The 25,109-nt window shown below is 47.2% G+C and overlaps 2 protein-coding genes across 2 annotated transcripts in view; one reads left to right on the top strand and one right to left on the bottom strand.

Moving 5' to 3' along the window:
• The window catches only part of cfap45 (cilia and flagella associated protein 45), a 223,278-nt gene extending 222,937 nt beyond the window's left edge, over window positions 1–341 (bottom strand). The window contains exon 1 of the mRNA XM_078219236.1: window positions 306–341. Within this exon, the coding sequence (XP_078075362.1) occupies window positions 306–341 (36 nt within the window). The remainder of the gene's footprint in view (window positions 1–305) is intronic.
• Window positions 342–1,459: 1,118 nt separating this feature from the next.
• The window catches only part of henmt1 (HEN methyltransferase 1), a 147,453-nt gene continuing 123,803 nt past the window's right edge, over window positions 1,460–25,109 (top strand). The window contains exon 1 of the mRNA XM_078219043.1: window positions 1,460–1,546. Coding sequence (XP_078075169.1) covers window positions 1,460–1,546 — 87 coding nt within the window. The remainder of the gene's footprint in view (window positions 1,547–25,109) is intronic.

Raw genomic sequence — 25,109 nt, 5'->3', positions numbered from 1 at the left:
AATTTGGTATGCCCATTACAACTCACCAACTTTTACAGATACACCATAAAAAACATTCTTTCTGGTTGTATCACAGCTTGGTATGGCTCTTGCTCTATCCAAGACCGCAAGAAACTACAAAGGGTCGTGAATGAAGCCTAGTCCATCACTCAAAGTAGCCTTCCACCCATTGTCACTGTCTACACTTCCCGCTGCCTCGGAAAAGGTGGGAGTTCAGGTATTTCTAATGTGTCAGTGCGGACTCGATGGGCCAAAGGGCCTCTTCTGCACTGTATGGCTCTATGATTCTATGAGAACAATCCCACCTTCTTCAAGCTCTTCGCATAATGGAAGTCCTTCATCCTTGCTATTATTTTGCTTCGGTGGTAAGGTGCAGGTACCGAACCGGCGCCAGACTATGGCAACTTGGGGACTTTCACAATAACTTCATTGCAGTGTTAATGTAAGCCTTACTTGTGACTGATAAATAAACTTTAAAACTTTAATTCGAGTAAATCTCCTGAGCAACCTCTCCAAGGCCTTGACATGCAGTCGAGGCTACCTCATTGAATGTTTTTAAGGCAAGGATAGATAAATTGTTGAACAGTAAAGGAATTAAGGGTTATGGTGAGCGGGCAGGTAAGTGGAGCTGAGTCCACAAAAAGATCAGCCATGATCTTATTGAATGGCGGAGCAGGCTCAAGGGGCCAGATGGCCTGTTCCCGCTCTTAGTTCTTATGTTCTTAGGTTTGCACTGAGAACCACTTAATGTAAAGTCAAACAGATTGTCCCACCCACTGCTCTGTTGTAGATTTTCCCACAAGAAGCTGATTCCAGTCTACTTTGGCCAGATTCAGCCTCATTCTAATAACATCTGCCTTCCCCAGTTCAAACCATTTTTTGCAAACCATTTTTTCCTTTTCCCTAACTAACTAATTATACTGTGTTGTGGTCGCTATCACTAAAATGCTCCCCCACTGCCACATCAAACACCTGTCCAGCTTTGTTCTCCAGAATTAGATCCAGCACTGCACCATTCCTTGTTGAACCTTCGACATTTTCCAAAATTCTTTGAACTCTGGACTGCTTCCTACAGATTGGAGGGTGGCTAATGTAAGCTTTAGGACATTTGGTGGTTGTGAAAGGCAGTATTTTTTTTCCAATATGTGCATTAGATATGGATATGAGGAAGAACATTATACAGTGTGCAATAATGACCTGGAACTCACTGCCTGCAAGGCTGGTGAAAGCAGAGACATTAAACTATTTAAAAGGAAATTGGATGGGCACTTGTAGGAAGTAAACCTACAGGGGTACAGGGATAAAATGGGGAAAAGGGAGTAACTAGATTGCTCAACAGAGAGCTGGCACATACTCGATGGGCTGAATGGTTTTCTTCTGTGTCAAAATACCCTGACTCTCATTTACATATGGATATTTGGCTTGTGAGATTGAACAGATTTTCAACAGATGAGAATCAATGGAGACCATAACCTTCACACCACCATTGTACAAACAGAGATACCAGCTGGTGCTTGAACTGGTGGAGAAATATAAAGCAAGAAAAGTAAGTAGATAGCCATATACTTAATATTGATATAACATGCATCAAAGAGTTATATTGGATATATGAGATGATTGGGGAAGTCTGTTGGCAGGCAAAGGGACAGCTGGTAAGTGGCATGCTTTCAAAAGTGTGTTAACCAGGGTTCAGAGTGAGCACATTCCTTTTAAAGTGAAGGGAAGGGCTGGTAGAAGTAGGGAACCCTGGATGACTCGGGATATTGAGGCCCTGGTCAAGAAGACGAAGGAGGCACATGACATGCATAAGCAGCTAGGATCAAGTGGATCCCTTGAAGAGTATAGAGGGTGTAGGAGTAGAATTAAGAGAGAAATCAGGAGGGCATAAAGGGGACACGAGATTGCTTTGGCAGATAAGGCAAAGGAGAATCCAAAGAGCTTCTACAAATACATAAAGGGCAAAAGAGTAACAAGGGAGAGAGTAGGGCCTCTTAAGGATCAACAAGGTAATCTATGTTCGGATCCACAAGAGATGGGTGAGATCCTAAATGAATATTTCTCATCAGTATTTACTGTTGAGAAAAGCATGGATGTTAAGGAACTTGGGGAAATAAATAGAGATGTCTTGAGGAGTGTACATGTTACAGGAAAGGAGGTGCTGGAAGTCTTAAAGTGCATCAAGGTAGATAAATCCCCGGACCTCTTGAAGTGTATCCCAGGACATTGTGGGAGTCTAGGGAGGAAATTGCAAGTCCCCTAGCAGAGATATTTGAATCATCGATAATCACATGCAAGGTGCCTGAGGATTAGAAGGGGACAAATGTCGTGCCTTTGTTGAAAAAGGGCTGCAGGGAAAAGCCTGAGAACTACAGGTCGGTGAGCCTAACATCTGTAGTGGGTATGTTATTATAAGGTATTTTGAGAATCAGGATCTACAGGCATTTAGAGAGACAAGGACCCATTGGGGACAATCAGCATGGCTTTGAGAGTGGAAAATCACGTCTCACAAATTTGGTTGAGCGGACACATGGGATTGAGGGTGATTTAGTGGTTTGGATCAGGAATTGGCTAGCTGGAAGAAAACAGAGGGTGGTGGTTGATGGGAAGTATTCATCCTGGAGTTCAGTTACTAGTGGTGTACCGCAAGGATCTGTTTTAGGGCCACTGCTGTTTGTCATTTTTATTAATGACCTGGATGAGGGCGTAGAAGGATGGGTGAGTAAATTTGCAGATGACACTAAAGTCGGTGGAGTTGTGGACAGTGCGGAGGGAAGTGGCAGGTTACAGAGGGACATAGATAAGTTGCAGAGCTGGGCTGAGAGGTGGCAAATGGAGTTTAATGCAGAAAAGTGCGAAGTGATTCACTTTGGAATGAGTAACAGGAATACAGAGTACTGGGCTAATGGTAAGATACTTGGTCGTGTGGATGAACAGAGGGATCTGGGTGTCCATGTGCATAGATCCCTGAAAGTTGGCACCCGGGTTGATAGGGTTGTTAAGAAGGCGTACGGTGTGTTAGCCTTTATTGGTAGACGGATTGAGTTTCGGAGCCAGGAGGTCATGTTGCAACTGTACAAAACTCTGGTGCGGCCGCACTTGGAGTATTGCGTACAGTTCTGGTTGCCACATTATAGGAAGGATGAGGAAGTGTTGGAAAGGGTGCAGAGGAGATTTACCAGGATGTTGCCTGGTATGGTGGGAAAATCATATGAGGAAAGGCTGAGGGGCTTGAGGTTGTTTTCGTTAGAGAGAAGAAGGTTAAGAGGTGACTTAATAGAGGCATACAAGATGATCAGAGGATTAGATAGGGTGGATAGTGAGAGCCTTTTTCCTCGGATGGTGATGGCTAACACTAGGGGACATAGCTTTAAATTGAGGGGTGAGAGATATCGGACAGATGTTAGAGGTGGGTTCTTTACTCAGAGAGGAGTAAGGGCGTGGAATGCCCTGCCTGCAGCAGTAGTAGACTCGTCAACATTAAGAGCATTCAAATGGTTATTGGATAAACATATGGATGATATTGGAATAGTGTAGGTTAGATGGGCTTTAGATTGGTTTCACTGGTCAGCGCAACATCGAGGGCCGAAGGGCCTGTACTGCGCTGTAATGTTCTATGTTCTATTGAAGGGGTAACCAAGAAGGTAGATGAGGGTCGTGCAGTTGATGTTGTCTACATGGACTTTAGCAAGGCCTTTGACAAGGTATCGCATGGTAGTTTGTTGCATCAGGTTAAATCTCACGGGATCCAGGGTGAGGTAGACAAATGGATAAAGGTTGGCTTGTTGACAGAAGACAGAGGGTGGTTGTGGAGGGTTGGTTTTGAAACTGGAGGCCTGTGACCAGCGGTGTGCCTCAGGGATCAGTGCTCGGCCCACTGTTATTTGTCATTTCTATTAATGATTTGGTTGAGAATTTAGTAGGCATGGTTAGTAAGTTTGCAGATGACGCAAAAATTGGTGGCATAGTGGACAGTGAAAAAGGTTATCTAGGATTGCAACGGGATCTTGATCAATTGGGCCAGTGGGCTGATGAATGGAAGATGGAGTTTAATTTAGATAAATGCGAGATGATGCATTTTGGTTCTCCTTGGAGAGACGGAGAATGAGGGGAGATCTAATAGAGGTATACAAGATTATGAAGGGTATAGATAGGGTGAACAGTGGGAAGCTTTTTCCCAGGTCGGAGGTGACGATCACGAGGGGTCACGGGCTCAAGCTGAGAGGGGTGAAGTATAACTCAGACATCAGAGGGACGTTTTTTACACAGAGGGTGGTGGGGGCCTGGAATGCGCTGCCAAGTAGGGTGGTGGAGGCAGGCACGCTGACATCGTTTAAGACTTACCTGGATAGTCACATGAGCAGCCTGGGAATGGAGGGATACAAACGATTGGTCTAGTTGGACCAAGGAGCGGCACAGGCTTGGAGGGCCGAAGGGCCTGTTTCCTGTGCTGTACTGTTCTTTGTTCTTTGTATTTGGAATAAGGGATGGACTTACTCAGTTAATGGTAGGGCATTGGGAAGAGTTACAGAACAAAGAGATCTAGGGGTACAGGTTCATAGCCCCTTGAAAGTGGAGGCACAGATGGACAGAGTGGTGAAGAAGGCAATCGGCATGCTTGGTTTCATCGGTCAGAACATTGAATACAGGAGTTGGGACATCTTGTTGAAGTTGTACAAGACATTGGTAACGCCACACTTGGAATACTGTGTGCAATTCTGGTCACCCTATTATAGAAAGGATATTATTAAACTGGAAAGAGTGTAGGAAAGGTCTACTGGGATGCTACCAGGTCTTGATGGTTTGAGTTATAAGGAGAGGCTGGATAGACTGGGACGTTTTTCCTTGGAGTGTAGGAGACTTAGGGGTGATCTTATAGAGGTCTATAAAATAATGAGGGGCGTAGATAAGGTAGAGGACAGTCAGCATGGCTTTGTGAGTGGAAAATCATGTCTCACAAATTTAATTGAGTTTTGTGAAGGGGTAACCAAGAAGGTAGATGAGGGCAATGCAGTTGATGTCTACATGGACTTTAGCAAGGCCTTTGACAAGGTACCGCATGGTAGGTTGTTGCATAAAGTTAAATCTCACGGGATCCAGGGTGCGGTATCTAAATGGATACAAAATTGGCTTCTTGACAGAAGCCAGAGGGTGGTTGTAGAGAGTTGTTTTTCAAACTGGAGGCCTATGACCAGCGGTGTGGTCATAAATGGGTGTTTTTCCGGTTGGAGGAAGGTAACTAGTGGCGTGCCGCAGGGATCGGTACTCGGGCCGCAACTATTTACCATTTATATAGATGATCTGGAGGAGGGGACGGAGTGTAGGGTAACGAAGTTTGCAGACGACACAAAGATAAGTGGAAAAGTGAATCGTGTGGAGGACGGAGAAGATCTGCAGAGAGATTTGGACAGGCTGAGTGAGTGGGTGAGGATATGGCAAATGGAGTATAACGTTGATAAATGTGAGGTTATACACTTTGGAGGAAATAATAACAAATGGGATTACTATCTCAATGGAAACAAATTAAAACATGCTACCGTGCAAAGGGACCTGGGGGTCCTTGTGCATGAGACGCAAAAGCCCAGTCTGCAGGTACAACAGGTGATCAAGAAGGCAAATGGGATGTTGGCCTATATCGCGAGGGGGATAGAATATAAAAGCAGGGATGTCTTGATGCACCTGTACAGGGCATTGGTGAGGCCGCAGCTGGAATACTGTGTGCAGTATTGGTCCCCTTATATGAGGAAGGATATATTGGCCTTGGAGGGAGTGCAGAGAAGGTTCACCAGGTTGATACCGGAGATGAGGGGTTTGGATTATGAGGAGAGGCTGAGGAGATTGGGTTTGTACTCGTTGGAGTTTAGAAGGATGAGGGGGGATCTTATGGAGACTTATAAGATAATGCGGGGGCTGGATAGGGTGGAGGCGGAGAGATTCTTTCCACTTAGTAAGGAAGTTAAAACTAGAGGACACAGCCTCAAAATAAAGGGGGGTCGGTTTAAGACAGAGTTGAGGAGGAACTTCTTCTCCCAGAGGGTGGTGAATCTCTGGAATTCTCTGCCCACTGAGGTGGTGGAGGCTACCTCGCTGAATATGTTTAAAGCGCGGATGGATGGATTCCTGATCGGTAAGGGAATTAAGGATTATGGGGATCAGGCGGGTAAGTGGTACTGATCCACGTCAGATCAGCCATGATCTTATTGAATGGCGGGGCAGGCTCGAGGGGCTAGATGGCCTACTCCTGCTCCTATTTCTTATGTTCTTATGTGTGCCTCAGAGATCAGTGCTGGGCCCACTGTTATTTGTCATTTATATTAATGATTTGGATGAGAATATAGGGGGCATGATTAGTAAGTTTGCAGATGACACGAAGATTGGTGGCATAGTGGACAGTGAAGAAAGTTATCTCCAATTGCAACGGGATTTTGATCAATTGGGCCAGTGGGCTGACGAATGGCAGATGGAGTTTAATTTAGACAAATGCGAGGTAATGCATTTTGGTCGTTTGAACCAGGGCAGGACTTACTCAGTTAATGGTAGGGTGTTGGGGAGAGTTACAGAACAAAGAGATCTGGGGGTACATGTTCATAGTTCCTTGAAAGTGGAGTCACAGGTGGACAGAGTGGTGAAGAAGGCATTCGGCATGCTTGGTTTCATCGGTCAGAACATTGAATACAGGAGTTGGGACGTCTTGTTGAAGTTGTACAAGACATTGGTAAGGCCACACTTGGAATACTGTGTGCAATTCTGGTCACCCTATTATAGAAAGGATATTATTACAGTAGAAAGAGTGCAGAAAAGATTTACTAGGATGCTACCAGGACTTGATGGATTGAGTTATAAGGAGAGGCTGAATAGACTGGGACTTTTTTCTCTGGAGCGTAGCAGGCTGAGGGGTGACCCTTATAGAGGTCTATAAAATAATGAGGGGCATAGACAAGGTAGATAGTCCATATCTTTTCCCAAAGGTAGGGGAGTCTAAAACTAGGAGGCATAGGTTTAAGGTGAGAGAGGAGAGATACAAAAGTGTCCAGAGGGGCAATTTTTTCACACAGAGGGTGGTGAGTGTCTGGAACAAGCTGCCAGAGGTAGTAGTAGAGGCGGGTACAATTTTATCTTTTAAAAAGCATTTAGTTAATTACATGGCTATAGAGGGATATGGGCCAAATGCGGGCAATTGGGATTAGCTTAGGGGTTTTTAAAAAAAGGGCAGCATGGACAAGTTGGGCTGAAGGGCCTGTTTCCATGCTGTAAACCTCTATGACTCTGAGATAATCACATCTTTTCCGAAAGGTAGGGGAGTCTAAAACTAGAGGGCATAGGTTTAAGGTGAGAGGAGAGAGATACAAAAGGGTCCAGAGGGGTAATTGTTTCACACGGATGGTGGTGAGTGTCTGGAACAAGCTGCCAGAGGTAGTAGTAGAGGTGGGTATAATTTTGTCTTTTAAAAAGCATTTAGACAATTACATGGGTAAGATGGGTATAGAGGAATATGGGCCAAATGCGGGCATTTGGGACGAGCTTAGTGGTTAAAAAAAGGACGACATGGACAAATTGGGCTGAAGGGCCTGTTTCCATTCAGTAAACCTCTATGACTCCAGCAATATTCTGGTTAAATGTCGTCGGGTACAAATGTAGCGTGCTTCAGTAAGGACAAAGGGCTAATAATGTTCAACAAGACTTGTAATTGGGATAAGCTATGTTCCCTTATCCATGGCAAGTGAGTAATTTATCTGAGTTTCTCTGAGGGCTTTGAGAAATATAAAATAAAACCAGAAAATGCTGGAAATACCTGGCAGATCAGACAGCCTCTGTGGGGTGAGAAACAGGTAACATTTCTAGTTGATGAGAAATGTGATTCAGGGCTGGAGATTTGTTCCATGCTGTTCCATGACCTGGTCATCTACTCAGTGCTCTTTGTGGGATAATGTGTGTGCAAAATGGCTGTCAGGTTTCTTACAACCGTGACAACCCTTCAAAAGTACTGTGGCTGTAAAACATTCAGGTGTCCTGAGGTTGTTAAAACTGCTTTATACATCCAAATCTAACATATATTTATCACATAAGATTAAAGCAAATTAGAGCAGATGCTGGAATCTGAAACAAAAACATAAAATGCTGGAAAATCTCAGCAGGTCTGACAGCATCTGTGGAGAGAGAATAGATGTGGAGATGCTGGCGTTGGACTGGGGTCACCTGATGAAGGGGCAGCGCTCCGAAAGCTAGTGGCTTGTGCTACCAAATAAACCTGTTGGACTTTAACCTGGTGTTGTGAGACTTCTTACAGAGAGAATAGAGCCAATGCTTCGAGTCTGGATGACCCTTTGCCAGAGTTGAAGACAATAGAAAATAGGGTGATATTGATACTTGTGGGCTGGGGGGAGGGGTGGGGGGGGGGGGTAGATTGATAAATCTGTCATAGAAAGACAAAGGGGATGTAAATGTGGTGATCATGACTAAGAAAGGGTATGAGGGCCATTAAGAGATCAGAGTGCGTAAATCCTTTAATACCTCACCCAGTCTAATTCCAATGTCCTGCTCACTCTCCACACCTTAGAGATCATAGAATCATAAAGTCTCTATAGTGCAGAAGGACGCGATGGAACCCTTTGAGCCTGCACCGATAACAGTTCCACCCAAACCTTCAAAAGTTGTTGGGGAGTTAGGGAAAGGGACATCTGGTAAGTGGGAGGCTTTCAAAAATGTGTTAACTAGGGTTCAGGGTAAGCACATTCCTCTTAGAGTGAAGAGCAAGGCTGGTAAAAGTAGGGAACCCTGGATGATTTGGGATTTTGAGGCCCTGGTCAAAAAGAAGAAGAAGGAACTATATGACATGCATAGCCAGCTGGGAGCAAGTGGATCCCTTGAAGAGAAGAGGGGGTGTTGGAGGAGAGTTAAGAGAGAAATCAGGAGGGCAAAAAGGGGACATGAGATTGCTTTAACAGATAAGGCAAAGGAGAATCCAAAGAGCTTCTACAAATACAGAAAGTTTAAATAGGGAGAGTGTAGGGCTCTTAAGGATTAACAAGGTCATCTATTTGCGGATCCACAAGAAATGGGTGAAATCCTAAATGAATATTTCTCATCAGTGTGTACTGTTGAGAAAGACATGGATGTTAGGGAACTTGGGGGAATAAATAGTGATGTCTTGAGGAGTGTACATATTACAGAGAAGGAGGTGCTGGAAGTCTTAAAGTGCATCAAACATAGAAGATAGGAGCAGGAGGAGGCCATTTGGCCCTTCGAGTCTGCTCCGCCATTCATTACAATCATGGCTGATCGTCCAACTCAATAGCCTAATCCTGCTTTTCCCCCATAACCTTTGATCCCATTTGCCCCAAGTGCTATATCCAGCCGCCTCTTGAATACATTTAATGTTTTGGCATCAACTACTTCCTGTGGTAATGAATTCCTGAAGCTCACCATTCTTTGGGTGAAGAAATGTCTCCTCACCTCCGTCCTAAATGATCTACCCTGAATCCTCAGACTGTGACCCCTTGTTCTGGATTCCCCCACCATCGGGAACATCCTCCCTGCATCTATCCTGTCTAGTCTTGTCAGAATTTTATAAGTCTCTATGAGATCCCCCTCATTTAGAACATAGAACATAGAAAGTCACAGCACAAACAGGCCCTTCGGCCCACAAGTTGCGCCGATCACATCCCCACCTCTAGGCCTATCTATAGCCCTCAATCCCATTAAATCCCATGTACTCATCCAGAAGTCTCTTAAAAGACCCCAACGAGTTTGCCTCCACCACCACCGACGTCAGCCGATTCCACTCACCCACCACCCTCTGAGTGAAAAACTTACCCCTGACATCCCCCCTGTACCTACCCCCCAGCACCTTAAACCTGTGTCCTCTCGTAGCAACCATTTCAGCCCTTGGAAATAGCCTCTGAGAGTCCACCCTATCCAGACCCCTCAACATCTTGTAAACCTCTATCAGGTCACCTCTCATCCTTCGTCTCTCCAGGGAGAAGAGACCAAGCTCCCTCAACCTATCCTCATAAGGCATGCCCCCCAATCCAGGCAACATCCTTGTAAATCTCCTCTGCACCCTTTCAATGGCTTCAACATCTTTCCTGTAATGAGGTGACCAGAACTGCGCGCAGTACTCCAAGTGGGGTCTAACCAGGGTCCTATAAAGCTGCAGCATTATCTCCCGACTCCTAAACTCAATCCCTCGATTAATGAAGGCTAGTACGCCATACGCCTTCTTGACCGCATCCTCCACCTGCGAGGCCGATTTAAGAGTCCTATGGACCCGGACCCCAAGGTCCTTCTGATCCTCTACACTGCTAAGAATGGTACCCTTCATTTTATACTGCTGCTCCATCCCATTGGATCTGCCAAAATGGATCACTACACACTTATCCGGGTTGAAGTCCATCTGCCACTTCTCCGCCCAGTCTTGCATTCTATCTATGTCTCGCTGCAACTTCTGACATCCCTCCAAACTATCCACAACACCACCTACCTTGGTGTCGTCAGCAAACTTACCAACCCATCCCTCCACTTCCTCATCCAGGTCATTTATGAAAATGACAAACAGCAAGGGTCCCAGAACAGATCCCTGGGGCACTCCACTGGTCACTGACCTCCATGCAGAGAAAGACCCCTCCACAGCCACTCTCTGCCTTCTGCAGGCAAGCCAGTTCTGGATCCACAAGGCAACAGCCCCTTGGATCCCATGCCCTCTCACTTTCTCAAGAAGTCTTGCATGGGGGACCTTATCGAACGCTTTGCTGAAGTCCATATAGACCACATCCACCGCTCTTCCTTCGTCAATGTGCTTGGTCACATTTTCAAAGAACTCAACCAGGCTCGTAAGGCACGACCTGCCCCTGACAAAGCCGTGCTGACTACTTTTGATCATACTAAACTTCTCTAGATGATCATAAATCCTGTCTCTCAGGATCCTCTCCATCAACTTACCAACCACTGAGGTTAGACTCACCGGTCGGTAATTTCCCGGGCTGTCCCTGTTCCCTTTCTTGAATATAGGGACCACATCCGCAATCCTCCAATCCTCCGGAACCTCTCCCGTCTCCATCGACGATGCAAAGATCATCGCCAAAGGCTCCGCAATCTCCTCCCTCGCCTCCCACAGTAACCTGGGGTACATCCCATCCGGTCCCGGCGACTTACCAACCTTGATGCCATTCAATAGTTCCAACACATCCTCTTTCTTTATGTCCACATGCTCGATCCTTTCTGTCCTCCGCAATCCAGCAGTACAACCACCCAGATCCCTTTCCACCGTGAATACCGAGGTAAAGTATTCATTAAGCACCTCCGCCATTTCTAACGGTTCCGCACAAACTTTTCCCCCTTCACCTTTTAAGGGTCCTATGCCTTCACATCTCATCCTTTTACTCTTGACATATTTGTAGAAAGCCTTGGGATTCTCCTTAATCTTACCCGCCAAGGTCTTCTCATGACCCCTTCTCGCTCTCCTAATTTCCTTCTTAAGCTCCTTCCTACATCGCGTATACTCCTCTAAATCCTTAACACCTCCTAGCTCTCTGAACCTTCTGTACGCCTCTCTTTTCTTATTTACCAGGTTCATCACAACCTTCGTGCACCACGGTTCCCGTACCCTACCAACACCCCCCTGTCTCATCGGAACGTTGTCATGCAGAGCTCCAGACAAACATTCCTTGAAAATCCTCCACTTTCCTTCGGTACTTTTCCCCAAGAATGCCTCCTTCCAATTTACCCGTCTAATTTCCTCCCTGATGACACTGTATTTCCCTTTACTCCAGAGAAACACTTTCCTAGCCTGCCTGACCCTATCTCTTTCCAATGCTATCGTGAAGGAGATAGAATTATGATCGCTATCCCCAAGATGTTCACCCACCGAGAGATCCTCCACCTGTCCAGGTTCATTAGCCAGCACCAGATCAAGAACAGCCTCTCCTCTAGTAGGCTTATCCACATACTGTGTCAGGAAACTCTCCTGGACACACCTAACAAACAAATTTGTCTGAACTCCAGCGAAAACAATCCTAACCTCGCCAATCTCTCCTCATGCATCAGTTGCGCCATCCCCGGATTTAGCCTGGTAAACCTTCGCTGCACTCCCTCGAGAGCAAGAACATCCTTCCTCAGAAAAGGAGACCAAAACTGCGCACAATACTCCAGGTTAAATTACGAGGTTACTCTAGGTTAGATTAAATACCTTGAATTCAGCGTGTGGACAAGGACAGGAAGGTGTGGCTGTGAGTGAGGCAGGTAGAGGGATCCAGGAGATAGGGTTGCAGGAGCCTCAGTCCCTGAACTTGTCCAACAGGTTTGAGATTCTTGCTCCCTGTGTGGACGGGAATGGGTACTGCAGGGAGGATGAGCAAACTGACCACTGCACCGTGGTACAGGGAGCTGTTCAAGTGGCGGGGGAGAAAAAAGAAATGTAGTTGTAATTGGGGATAGTATAGTTGGACGCATTGACACTGTTCTCTGACCAGGATCAAGAATCCCGAAGGTTGTGTTGCCTGCCTGGTGCTCGGGTTTGGGATATTTCATCTGGGCTGCAGAGGAACTTGGGTGGGAGGGTAAAGACCCAGTTGTTGTGGACCACGTAGGTACCAATGACAGAGGTAGAACAGAAACAAAGGTTCTGCTAAGGGAGTATGGACAGCTAGGAGCAAAATTAAAAAACAGAACCAAAAGGTAATAATCTCTGATTACTACCTGAACCACGAGTTAATTGGCACAAGGTCAATAAGATGAAGGAGGTAAATGCATGGCTCAAAGATTGGTGTGAGAGGAATGGGTTTGAATTCATGGGACATTGGCACCAGTATTGGGGAAAAGGGGATCTGTTCCGATGGGACGGTCTTCATCTGAATCGTGTTGGGACCAGAGTCATAGCGATTCGTATAACACGGGCTGTAGATGGGGCTTTAAACTAAATAGTCGTTGGGGGGGAGGGTTCAGTTATATGGCGAATTATAAAATCAAACTTAAAGGAGAGGGTAGAAGTGCAGGTTAATGGAGCTGAGGGCTCAGGAGAGGGTAACAAAGTTTCTGGACCACGTAAGAGAGCAGAGAGTATAGAAGGTGGCAGGAATCTAACCTCAGGCAGAGCAAAAAAGGTGACAGGTATGAGAAGGGAGGCAGTCAATGCGGGACTGAGGGTGTTGTACTTAAATGCGCGCAATATATGGAACAAGGTAAATGAGCTTGTTGCGCACATTGAAATTGGCCGGTACGATGTTGTGGGCATCACAGAGAAGTGGCTGCAAGGAGATCAGGGTTGGGATCTAAATATCCAAGGATATGTGTCCTATCAGAAGGACAGGCAGATGGGCAAAGGGGGCGGGGTTGCATTGTTAGTAAGGAATGAAGTTAAATCGATAGCAAGAAGTGATATCGCATCAGCAGGCATAGAATCTCTGTGGGTAGAGTTGAGGAATCGCAAAGGTAAAAAGAGTTATGTACAGGGAGTTATGTACAGGCCCCCTAGCAGTAGTCAGGATATTGGGCATTAACACTGCAATGAAATTCCCCTAGTCACCACAGTCCGGCGCCTGTTCAGGTCAATGCACCTAACCAGCACGGAGAAAACATGCAAATTCCACACAGTGACCCAAGCCGGGAATCGGACCTGGGTCCCTGGCGCTGTGAAGCAACAGTGCTAACCACTGTGCTATCATGCCGCCCTAATTATGGTCACTGGTCCCAAAGTATTCCCTCACTGACACTTCTGTCATCTGCCCTTTCTTAAATCCCAAGAGGAGGTCAAGTTTTGCCCCCTCTCTAGTCGGGCCATCCACATACTGAATGAGAAATTCCTCCTGAATACACTCAACAAATTTCTCTCGATCTAAGCCTCTAATACTATGGCTGTTCCAGTCAATGTTGGGAAAGTTAAAATCCTATTTTTCTTGGAGCTATCTGTCATCTCCTTACATATTTGTTCCTCAATTTCCCGCTGACTATTTGGGGGCTTATAGTGCACTCCCATGAAAGTGATTTAAGAACATAAGAACATAAGAAATAGGAGCAGGAGTAGGCCATCTGGCCCTTCGAGCCTGCCCCACCATTCAACAAGATCATGGCTACTCTGAAGCGAATCAGTTCCACTTACCCGCCTGCTCCCCATAACCCCTAATTCCCTTATCGATCAGAAAACTATCTACCCGTGATTTAAACATATTCAACGAGGAAGCCTCCACCACTTCAATGGGCAGAGAATTCCAGAGATTCACTACCCTCTGAGAGAAGAAGTTCCCCCTCAACTCTGTTCTGAACTGGCCCCCCCTTTTTTTGAGGCTGTGCCCTCTAGTTCTGGTTTCCCTTCTAAGTGGAAAGAATCTCTCCACCTCTACCCTATCCAGCCCCTTCATTATCTTATATGTCTCTATAAGATCACCCCTCATCCTTCTAAACTCCAACGAGTACAGACCCAATCTGTTTAATCTCTCCTCATAAGCTACACCCCTCATCTCCGGTATCAACCTGGTGAACCTTCTCTGCACTCCCTCCAAGGCCAATATATCCTTTCGCAAATAAGGGGACCAAAACTGCACACAGTACTCCAGTTGCGGCCTCACCAGTGCCTTGTACTTATTTCTCAGTTCTACCCATATAGACTCAGTGGACGAACCCTCGGATATATCCCCTCTCAGTACTGCCATGATGATTTCCCTAATCAAAAGTGCAACTCCCCTTCCTCTCCTACCTCCTGTTCTATCTTTCCTATGGCATCTGTACCCTGGAACATTGAGCTGCCAGTCCTGTCCCTCCCTTAGCCATGTTTCAGAATTAGCTAATATCCCAGTCCCATGTCCCCATCCATGCCCTGAGTTGTCTGCCTTGCCCGTCTGACCTCTTGCATTGAAATGAATGCAGTTTAAACTGGACTTTCCTTGCTCTCTGCCCTGCTTTTGCCTGATCTGTCTGGTACTAGGATTACTGACACTGCCTTTACTATTTAATGTGCTCTCTTTTAACTTCTGTGCTGTCCTCAACCTTCTCTTCTGTTTACCTATTGCTCTGGGTCCCACCCCGCTGCCAAACTAGTTCAAACCCTCCCGAATGATTCTAGCAAATCTCCCTGCCAGGATATTTGTCTCCCTCCAGTTCAGGTGTAACCCATTCCTCATGAACAGGTCAGCCCTTCCCCAGAAGAGATCCCAATGATCCAAAAATCTAATTCTCTGCCCCCTGCACCAGCTTTCAAGCCGAACATTCATCTGCCTAAAGATGTGTAGATAGTTTGAGTCATGTTGAGATCAAAAAGGAGGAGGTATTGGGGTTCTTGAGAAACATCAAGGTAGACAAGTCTCCAGGGCCTGATGGGATATACCCCAGAATACTGAGAGAGGCAAGAGAGGAAATTGCTGGGGCCTTGAGAGAAATCTTTCTATCCTCACTGGCTACAGAGGAGGTCATGATCTGGAGATGCCGGCATTGGACTGGGGTAAACACAGTAAGAGTTTTAACGATACCAGGTTAAAGTCCAACAGGTTTATTTGGTAGCAAATGCCATTAGCATACAGAGACATGGTTCTGTATGCCTTGTTTATGAGCAGATATCCACTCCATCTGACAAAGGAGCAGCGCTCCGAAAGCAAATGGCATTTGCTACCAAATAAACCTGTTGGACTTTAACCTGGTGTTGTTAAAACTCTTATAGGGGAGGTCCCAGAGGATTGGAGAATAGCCAATGTTGTTCCTTTGTTTAAGAAGGGTAGCAAGAATTAACCAGGTAATTACAGGCCGGTGAGCCTTGCATCAGTGGTAGGGAAATTATTGGAGAGGATGTTTCAAGACAGGATTTATTCCCACTTGGAAATAAGTGGACGTATTAGTGAGAGGCAACATGGTTTTGTGAAGGGAGGTCGTGTCTCACGAACTTGATCGAGTTTTTCGAGGAAATGATGAAGATGATTGATGAGGGTAGGGCAGTGGATGTTGTCTACATGGACTTCAGTGAGGCCTTTGACAAGGTCCCTCATGGCAGACTGGTGCAGAAGGTGAAGTCGCATGGGATCAGAGGTGAGCTGGCAAGGTGGATACAAAACTGGCTCGGAAAAGAAGACAGAGGGTAGCAGTGGAAGGGTGCGTTTCTGAGTGGAGGGCTGTGACAAGTGGTGTTCCTCAGAGATCAGTGCTGGGACCTTTGCTGTTTGTAATATGTATAAATGATTTGGAGGAAAATGTAACTGGATTGATTAGTAAGTTTGTGGACGACACAAAGGTTGGTGGATTTGTGGATAGCACTGAGGACCATCAGAGGATACAGCAGGATATAGATCAGTTGGAGACTTGGGCGGAGAGATGGCAGATGGAGGTTAATCCGGACAAATGTGAGGTAATGCATTTTGGAAGGTCTAATACAGATAGGAAATATACAGTAAATGGCAGAACCCTTAGGAGTATTGATAGGCAGAGGGATCTGGGTGTACAGGTACACAGGTCACTGAAAGTGGCAATGTCGGTGGAGAAAGTAGTCAAGAAGGCATACGGCATGCTTGCCTTCATCGGCCGGGGCATTGAGTTTAAAAATTGGCAAGTCATGTTGACGCTTGATAGAACCTGAGTGAGGTCGCACTTGGAATATAGTGTTCAATTCTGTTCGCCACACTACCAGAAGGATGTGGAGGCTTTGGAGAGGATACAGAAAAGATTTACCAGGATGTTGCCTGGTATGGAAGGCATTAGCTATGAGGAGAGGTTGGAGAAACTTGGTTTATTCTCACTGGAACGACGGAGGTTGAGGGGAGACCTGATAGAAGTCTACAAGATTATGAGAGGCATGGACAGAGTGGATAATCAGAAGCTTTTTCCCAGGGTGGAAGAGTCAATTACTAGGGGGCATAGGTTTAAGGTGCGAGGGGCAAGTTTTAAAAGAGATGTGCGAGGCAGATTTTTTACACAGAGAGTGGTGGGTGTCTGGAACTCGTTGCCGGGGGAGGTAGTGGAAGCGGATACGGAAGTGATTTTTAAGGAGCGTCTTGACAAGTACATGAATGAGATGGGAATAGAGGGATATGGTCCCCGGAAGTGTAGGGGATTTTAGTTAAGTCAGGCAGCATGGTCGGTGCAGGCTTGTTCTTTGTTCTTTGTTGTTCTATTCCTACTCCCGCTAGCACGTGGCACCGGCAGTAGTCCAGAAATTACTACCTTTGAGGTCCTGTATTTTAGCCTTCTGCCTAAGTCTCTGTATTCACACTTGAGGGCCTCATCCCTTTTCCTACCTATGTCGTTGGTACCAATGTGTACAATGACCTCTGGCTGCTCACCTTCCCCCTTAAGAATGTTCTTTAACCACTTAGAGACGTCTTTGACCCTGGCACCAGAGAGATAACACACCATCCTGGAGCCTCTATCGCGGCCACAGAAACGCCTCTCTGTGCCTCTAACTAGCGAGTCCCCTATTACTATTGCTCACTTGGTCTTTGCCTGACCCTGTTCTACAGCAGAACCAGGTGTGGTGCCACAGGCTTGGGTGCTGCTGGTATCTCCCCCTGACAGGCTCTTCCCCTCAACAGTATCCAAAACTGTGTATGTTCTTATCTTTATTGTTATTAGTGACATCCATGTGATTGGTCTGTTTTCAGATCTATTGTTTTTATGATTGTCCCTGATTTTGCTGATACTTTGGGGGCGATTCTCCCATAAGACCATCCTGCCCTGCTAATTTTTTAGTGCAGTTGGTTGGAGAATCACGTGTCGGCCGATTCGCGGGATTTGCGCATGCGTTCCTGCCACAGGCGCATCTCCCAGCCCCAGAGAGTAGGTGCCTTCTGACTCGCGCTGTAAACTGGTGGGAACACGGGTAAATTATTTTAATCTCATTTAAAGTAACCTAAATGTAATTATCGAGCCCGGGACTGAATTCTCCGGGCCTGCTAGCATCTCCCACCCTGCCAGAGTATTTCACTCCAACGGGGTTCACACAAGCTCCTCACTTTCGGGGAACTCGGGGATGACCTCACTGGAGTGCAGTGGGGGCCAACAGGGCCCCCCCGGGGTTGGGTGGCAGTGGGGGGGGGGGGGGGGGTGCCCCCTGGGCATGGGCACCCTGGCAGTGCTGTCCCCTCAATCTCCCCACTGCTGGGGGTTGGAGATCAGGCGGCCCAGGATGGGGAAGGGGTCAGGGACTGGTCCACCAATGGATGGGGCGGCCGCGATTGGGCCATGGGGGGATTGGGGGGGCAACACTGCAGGGGTCCCAGGCAAACCGCAGGCTGACAGGTGCAGAAGGCATTCAGCATACTTGGTTTCATTGGTCAGAACATTGAATATAGGAGTTGGGACGTCTTGTTGAAGTTGTACAATACATTGGTAAGGCCACACTTGGAATACTGTGTACAGTTCTGATCGCCCTATTATAGAAAGGATATTATTAAACTAGAAAGAGGGCAGAAAAGATTTACTAGGATGCTCCAGGATTTGATGGTTTGAGTTATAAGGAGAGGCTGGATAGATTGGGATTTGTTTCTCTGGAGCGTAGGAGGCTGAGAGGTGATCTTATAGAGGTCTATAAAATAATGAGGGGCATAGATCAGCTAGATAGTCAATATCTTTTCCCAAAGATAGAGGAGTCTAAAACTAGAGGGCATAGGTTTAAGGTGAGAGGGGAGAGATACAAAAGTGTCCAGAGGGGCAATTTTTTCACACACAGGATGGTGAGTGTCTGGCACAAGCTGCCAGAGTTGGTACTAGAGGCGGGTACAATTTTAAAAAGCATTTCGACAGTTACATGGGTAAGATGGGTTGTAGAGGGATATGGGCCAAATGCGGGCAACCAGGACTAGCTTCAGGGTTTTAAAAAAAGGACAGCATGGACAAGTTGGGCCGAAGGGCTTGTTTCCATGCTGTAAACCTCTATGACAGGAAGGGTAAAGCTCGGGTGATTGAGAGCACCCCGGTGGATGTGCCCCTACACAACAAGTACTCCTGCCTGAGTACTGCTGGGGGAAACAGCCCGCCTGGGGGAAGCAGCAGTGGCCGTGTCTCCGGAGTGGAGTCCGGCCCTGTAACTCAGAGGGCTAAGGAAAAGAAGAGGAAGGCAGTGTTAATCGGGGACTCGACGGTAAGGGAGTCGGACAGGTGTTTTTGCAGAGGCAGGCGGGAATCTCGGATGGTTGTCTGCCTCCCTGGGGCCGGGATCCAGGATGTCGCTGTTCGAGTCCCAGAAATCCTGAGGTGGGAGGGAGAGGAGCCAGAGGTAGCGGTACATATTGGTACCGCTGATGTGGGAAGGAAGGGGGAAGGGGTCATGAAAAGAGAGTATAGGGAATTAGGGAGACAGCTGAGAAGGAGGAAAGCAAAGGTAGTAATCTCAGGATTGCTGCCTGTGCCATGGGAAGGTGAGGGCAGGAATGGAGTGAGATGGAGGATCAATGTGTGGCTGAGGGACTGGTGCAGGGGGCAGGGATTCAGGTTCCTGGACCATTGGGACCTCTTTAGGGGCAGGTGTGACCTGTACACAAAAAACGGGTGGCACTTGAATCCCAGGGGGACCAATATCCTGGCGGGAAGGTTGGCTAAGGCTACTGGGGAGAGTTTAAACAAGATAGGTTGGGGGGAGGGGATTGAGACGAGGAGACTGGGAGCGAGGAAGTTAGCTCGCAAACAGAAGGGTTATAGACAATGCAAGAGGGAGGATGGACGGGGGATAGAGAAGGAGAGAGCTCAGACCAAAGGATTGAGATGTGTTTACTTTAATGCCAGGAGTACAGTGAATAAAGGAGATGAGCTCAGAGCGTGGATCGATGCCTGGAAGTGTGATGTGGTGGCCATTACGGAGACTTGGATGTCTCAGGGACAGGACTGGATACTCCAGGTGCCGGGATTCAGATGTTTCAGGAAGGACAGGGAGGGAGGCAAGAGAGGGGGTGGAGTGGCACTGCTGATCAGGGATAGTGTCACAGCTTGAGAGAAGGTGTATGTTGTGGAGGGATTGTCTACAGAGTCTCTGTGGGTGGAAGTTCGGAGTGGGAAGGGGTCGATCACTTTGCTGGGAGTTTTCTATAGGCCGCCCAATAGTAACAGGGAGGTGGATAGTGAGGAACATTGTAAGAAGCTACAGAAGGATACATAGATAGGCTGGAAATTTGGGCAAAGAAATGGCAAAGAACAAAGAACAATACAGCACAGGAACAGGCCCTTCGGCCCTCCAAGCCCGTGCCGCTCCCGAGACCATTCTTTTGTATCCCTCCATTCCCACTCCGTTCATATGGCTATCTCGATAAGTCTTAAACGTTCCCAGTGTCCCCGCCTCCACCACCTTGCCTGGCAGCGCATTCCAGGCCCCCACCACGCTCTGTGTAAAATATGTCCTTCTGATATCTATGTTAAACCTCCCCCCCTTCACCTTGAACCTATGACCCCTCGTGAACGTCACCACCGACCTGGGGAAAAGCTTCCCACCGTTCACCCTATCTATGCCTTTCATAATTTTATACACCTCTATTAAATCTCCCTTCATCCTCCATCTTTCCAGGGAGAACAACCCCAGTTTACCCAATCTCTCCTCATAACTAAGCCCCTCCATACCAGGCAACATCCTGGTAAACCTCCTCTGTGCTCTCTCCAAAGCCTCCACGTCTTTCTGCTAGTGTGGCGACCAGAACTGGACGCAGTATTCCAAATGTGGCCGAACCAACGTTCTATACATCTGCAACATCAGACCCCAACTTTTATACTCTATGCCCCGTCCTATAAAGGCAAGCATGCCATATGCCTTCTTCACCACCTTCTCCACCTGTGACGTCACCTTCAAGGATCTGTGGACTTGCACACCCAGGTCCCTCTGCGTATCTACACCCTTTATGGATCTGCCATTTATCGTATAGCTCCTCCCTACATTATTTCTACCAAAATGCATCACTTCGCATTCATCAGGATTGAACTCCATCTGCCATTTCTTTGCCCAAATTTCCAGCCTATCTATATCCTTCTGTAGCTTCTGACAATGCTCCTCACTATCTGCAAGTCCTGCCAATTTTGTGTCGTCCGCAAACTTACTGATCACCCCAGTTACACCTTCTTCCAGATCGTTTATCTAAATCACAAACAGCAGAGGTCCCAATACAGAGCCCTGCGGAACACCACTAGTCACAGGCCTCCAGCCGGAAAAAGACTCTTCCACTACCACCCTCTGTCTTCTGTGACCAAGCCAGTTCTCCACCCATCGAGCCACCTCCCCCTTTATCCCATGAGATCCAACCTTTTTCACCAGCCTACCATGAGGGACTTTGTCAAACGCTTTACTAAAGTCCATATCGACGACATCCACGGCCCTTCCCTCGTCAACCATTCTGGTCACTTCTTCAAAAAACTCCTCCAGGTTAGTGAGGCATGACCTCCCTCTCACAAAACCATGCTGACTATCGTTATTGAGTTTATTCCTTTCTAAATGCGCATACATCCTATCTCTAAGAATCTTCTCCAACAACTTCCCCACCACGGACGTCAAGCTCACCGGTCTATAATTACCCGGGTTATCTTCCTACCCTTCTTAAATAACGGGACCACATTAGCTATCCTCCAATCCTCTGGGACCCCACCTGCGTCCAGTGACGAGACAAAGATTTGCGACAGAGGCCCAGCGATTTCATCTCTCGTCTCCCTGAGCAGCCTTGGACAGATTCCATCAGGCCCTGGGGATTTGTCACTCTTTATATTCTCTAACAAACCTAACACTTCCTCCCTTGTAATGGAGATTTTCTCCAACGGTTCAACACTCCCCTCCGAGACACTCCCAGTCAACACATCCCTCTCCTTTGTGAATACCGACGCAAAGTATTCATTTAGGATCTCCCCTACTTCTTTGGGCTCGAAGCATAATTCCCCACTTTTGTCCCTGAGAGGTCCGATTTTTTTCCCTGACAACCCTTTTGTCCCTAACGTATGAATAAAATGCCTTGGGATTCTCCTTAATCCTGTCTGCCAAGGACATTTCGTGACCCCTTTTTGCCCTTCTAATTCCCCGTTTGAGTTCTTTCCTACTTTCTTTGTACTCCTCCAGAGCTCCCTCCGTTTTTAGCTGCCTGGACCTAACATACGCCTCTCTTTTCTTTTTGACCAGTCCCTCAATTTCCCTGGTTATCCACGGTTCTCGAATCCTACCCTTCCTATCCTCTTTTACAGGCACATGCCTGTCCTGCAGCCCTAACAACTGTTCCTTAAAAGACTCCTGCATGCCAGATGTGGATTTACCCTCAAACAGCCTCTCCCAATCAACAGCTGCCAATTTCTGCCTAATCCCACTAAAGTTAGCCTTCCCCCAATCCAACACCTTACCCTTAGGACACCACTCATCCTTTTCCATCACTATCCTAAAGCTAACAGAATTGTGGTCACTATTTGCTACATGGCAGATGGAATTCAATCCAGATGAATGCGAAGTGATGCATTTTGGTAGAACTAACGTAGCGGGGAGCTATACGATAAATGGCAGAACCATAAAGGGTGTAGATATGCAGAGGGACCTGGGTGTGCAAGTCCACAGATCCTTGAAGGTGACGTCACAGGTGGAGAATGTAGTGAATAAGGCATATGGCATGCTTGCCTTTATGGGACGGGGCATAGGGTATAAAAGTTGGGGTCTGATGTTACAGTTGGATAGAACGTTGGTTCGGCCACCTTTGGAATACTGCGCCCAGTTCTGGTCGCCACACTACCAGAAGGATGTGGAGGCTTTAGAGAGAGCGCAGAGGAGGTTTACCAGGATGTTGCCTGGTATGGAAGGGCTTAGTTATGAGGAGAGATTGGGTAAACTGGGGTTGTTCTCACTGGAAAGACGGAGGATGAGGGGTGACCGAATAGAGGTGTATAAAATTATGAAAGGCATAGATAGGGTGAACGGTGGGAAGCTTTTCCCCCGGTCGGTGGTGATGTTCACGAGGGGTCATCGGTTCAAGGTGAGGGGGGGGGGGGGGAGGTTTAACATGGATATCAGAAGGACGTATTTTACACAGAGGGTAATGGGGGCCTGGAATGCGCTGCCAGGCAAGGTGGTGGAGGCGGACACACTGGGAACGTTTAAGACTTATCTAGATACCCACATGAACGGAGTGGGAATGGAAGGATACAAAAGAATGGTCTAGTTTGGACCAGGGAGCGGCGCGGGCTTGGAGGGCCGAAGGGCCTGTTCCTGTGCTGTATTGTTCTTTGTTCTTTGTGGAGGAGCAGATAGGGAAGCAGATCCTGGAGAGATGCAGTAATCGCAGAGTTGTTGTGATGGGAGACTTTAATTTCCCAAACATAGATTGGAATATCCCGAGGGTAAGGGGATTGGATGGGGAGGAGTTCATTAGGTGTGTTCAGGAGTGTTTCCTGACACAGCATGTGGACAAGCCTACAAGAGGAGAGGCTGTACTTGATCTGATACTGACCAATGAACCTGGACAGGTGTCACGTCTCTCAGTGGGAGAGCATCTTGGGGATAGCGATCATAACTCTATCTCCTTTATGCTTGCATTGGAAAAAGAGAGGATCAGGCTAGCTAGGAAAGCGTTTATATGGAGTAAGGGGAAATATGAAGACATAAGGCAGCAAATTCGAGGAGTAAATTGGAAGGAGGTGTTCTCGGGGAAATGTACTGAAGAGAGGTGGCAGTTTTTCAAGGAATGTCTGTCTAGAGTTCTACAGGACAACGTTCCGAGTAGACAGGGAGGTGTTGGTAGGTTAAAGGAACCGTGGTGCACGAAATCTGTGCGGGACCTAGTCAGGAAGAAAAGGAAAGCGTACAAAAGGTTCAGAGAGCTTGGCGAAGACAGGGATCTAGATGAGTATACGGCTTGTAGGAAGGGACTAAAGAAGGAAATTAGGAGAGCCAGAAGGGGTCACGAGAAGGTCTTGGCAGGTAGGATTAAGGAGAACCCTAAGGCGTTCTATAAATATGTGAAAAGTAAAAGGATCAGATGTGAAGGAATAGGACCTATAAAAGGTGAAGGCGGGAAAGTCTGTACGGAACCAGTAGAAATGGCAGAGGTGCTTAATAAGTATTTTGCCTCAGTTTTCACAGAGGAAAAGGACCTGGGTGGATGTACTGCGGGCTTGCGGTGGACTGAAAAGATTGAGTATGTGGACTTTAAGAAAGAGGTTGTGCTGGAATCTTTGAATGGCATCAAGATAGATAAGTTGCCAGGTCCAGATGGGATGTACCCCAGGTTACTGTGGGAGGTGAGGGAAGAGATTGCAGAGCCTCTGGCGATGATCTTTGCGTCGTCGATGAAGACGGGAGAGGTTCCGGAGGATTGGAGGATTGCGGATGCGGTTCCTATTTTCAAGAAGGGGAATAGGGATAACCCAGGAAATTACCGACCGGTGAGTCTAACCTCAGTGGTAGGTACGTTGATGGAGAAGATGCTGAGGGACGGGATTTATGAGCATTTAGAGAGGTTTAGTATGCTCAAGAATACTCAGCACAGCTTTGTCACAGGCAGATTGTGCCTTACGAGCCTGGTGGAGTTCTTCGAAAATGTGACTAAGCACATTGACGAAGGGAAAGCGGTAGATGTGGTTTATATGGATTTTAGGAAGGCGTTCGATAAGGTCCCCCATGCAAGGCTTCTAGAAAAAGTGAGAGGGCATGGGATCCAAGGGGCTGCTGCCCTGTGGATCCAGAACTGGCTTGCCCAAAGGAGGAAGAGAGTGGGTATAGATGTGTCTTTTTCTAACTGGAGGTCGGTCACCAGTGGTGTGCCCCAGGGATCTGTTCTGGGACCCTTGCTGTTTGTCATTTTCATAAATGACCTGGATGAGGAAGTGGAGGGATGGGTTGGTAAGTTTGTCGACGACGCGAAGGTTGGTGGGGTTGTGGATAGTCTGGAGGGATGTCAGAAGTTACAGAGGGACATAGATAGGATGCAAGACTGGGCGGAGAAGTGGCAGATGGACTTCAACCCAGATAAATGCGTAGTGGTCCATTTTGGCAGGTCAAATGGGATAAAGGAGTACAATGTTAAGGGAAAGATTCTTAGTACTGTAGAGGATCAGAAGGACCTTGGGGTCCGGGTCCATAGGACTCTAAAATCGGCCCCGCAGGTGGAGGAGGTGGTTAAGAAGGCGTATGGTGTACTGGCCTTTACCAATCGAGGGACTGAGTTTCGGAGTCCGGGGATAATGGTGCAGCTATATAAGACCCT

Source organism: Mustelus asterias, chromosome 8 (assembly GCF_964213995.1).
Source record: "Mustelus asterias chromosome 8, sMusAst1.hap1.1, whole genome shotgun sequence".
Lineage (NCBI taxonomy): Eukaryota > Metazoa > Chordata > Chondrichthyes > Carcharhiniformes > Triakidae > Mustelus > Mustelus asterias.
The sequence above is the reverse complement of the archived record's forward strand: the minus strand, read 5'-3'. Positions and strand labels throughout refer to the sequence as shown.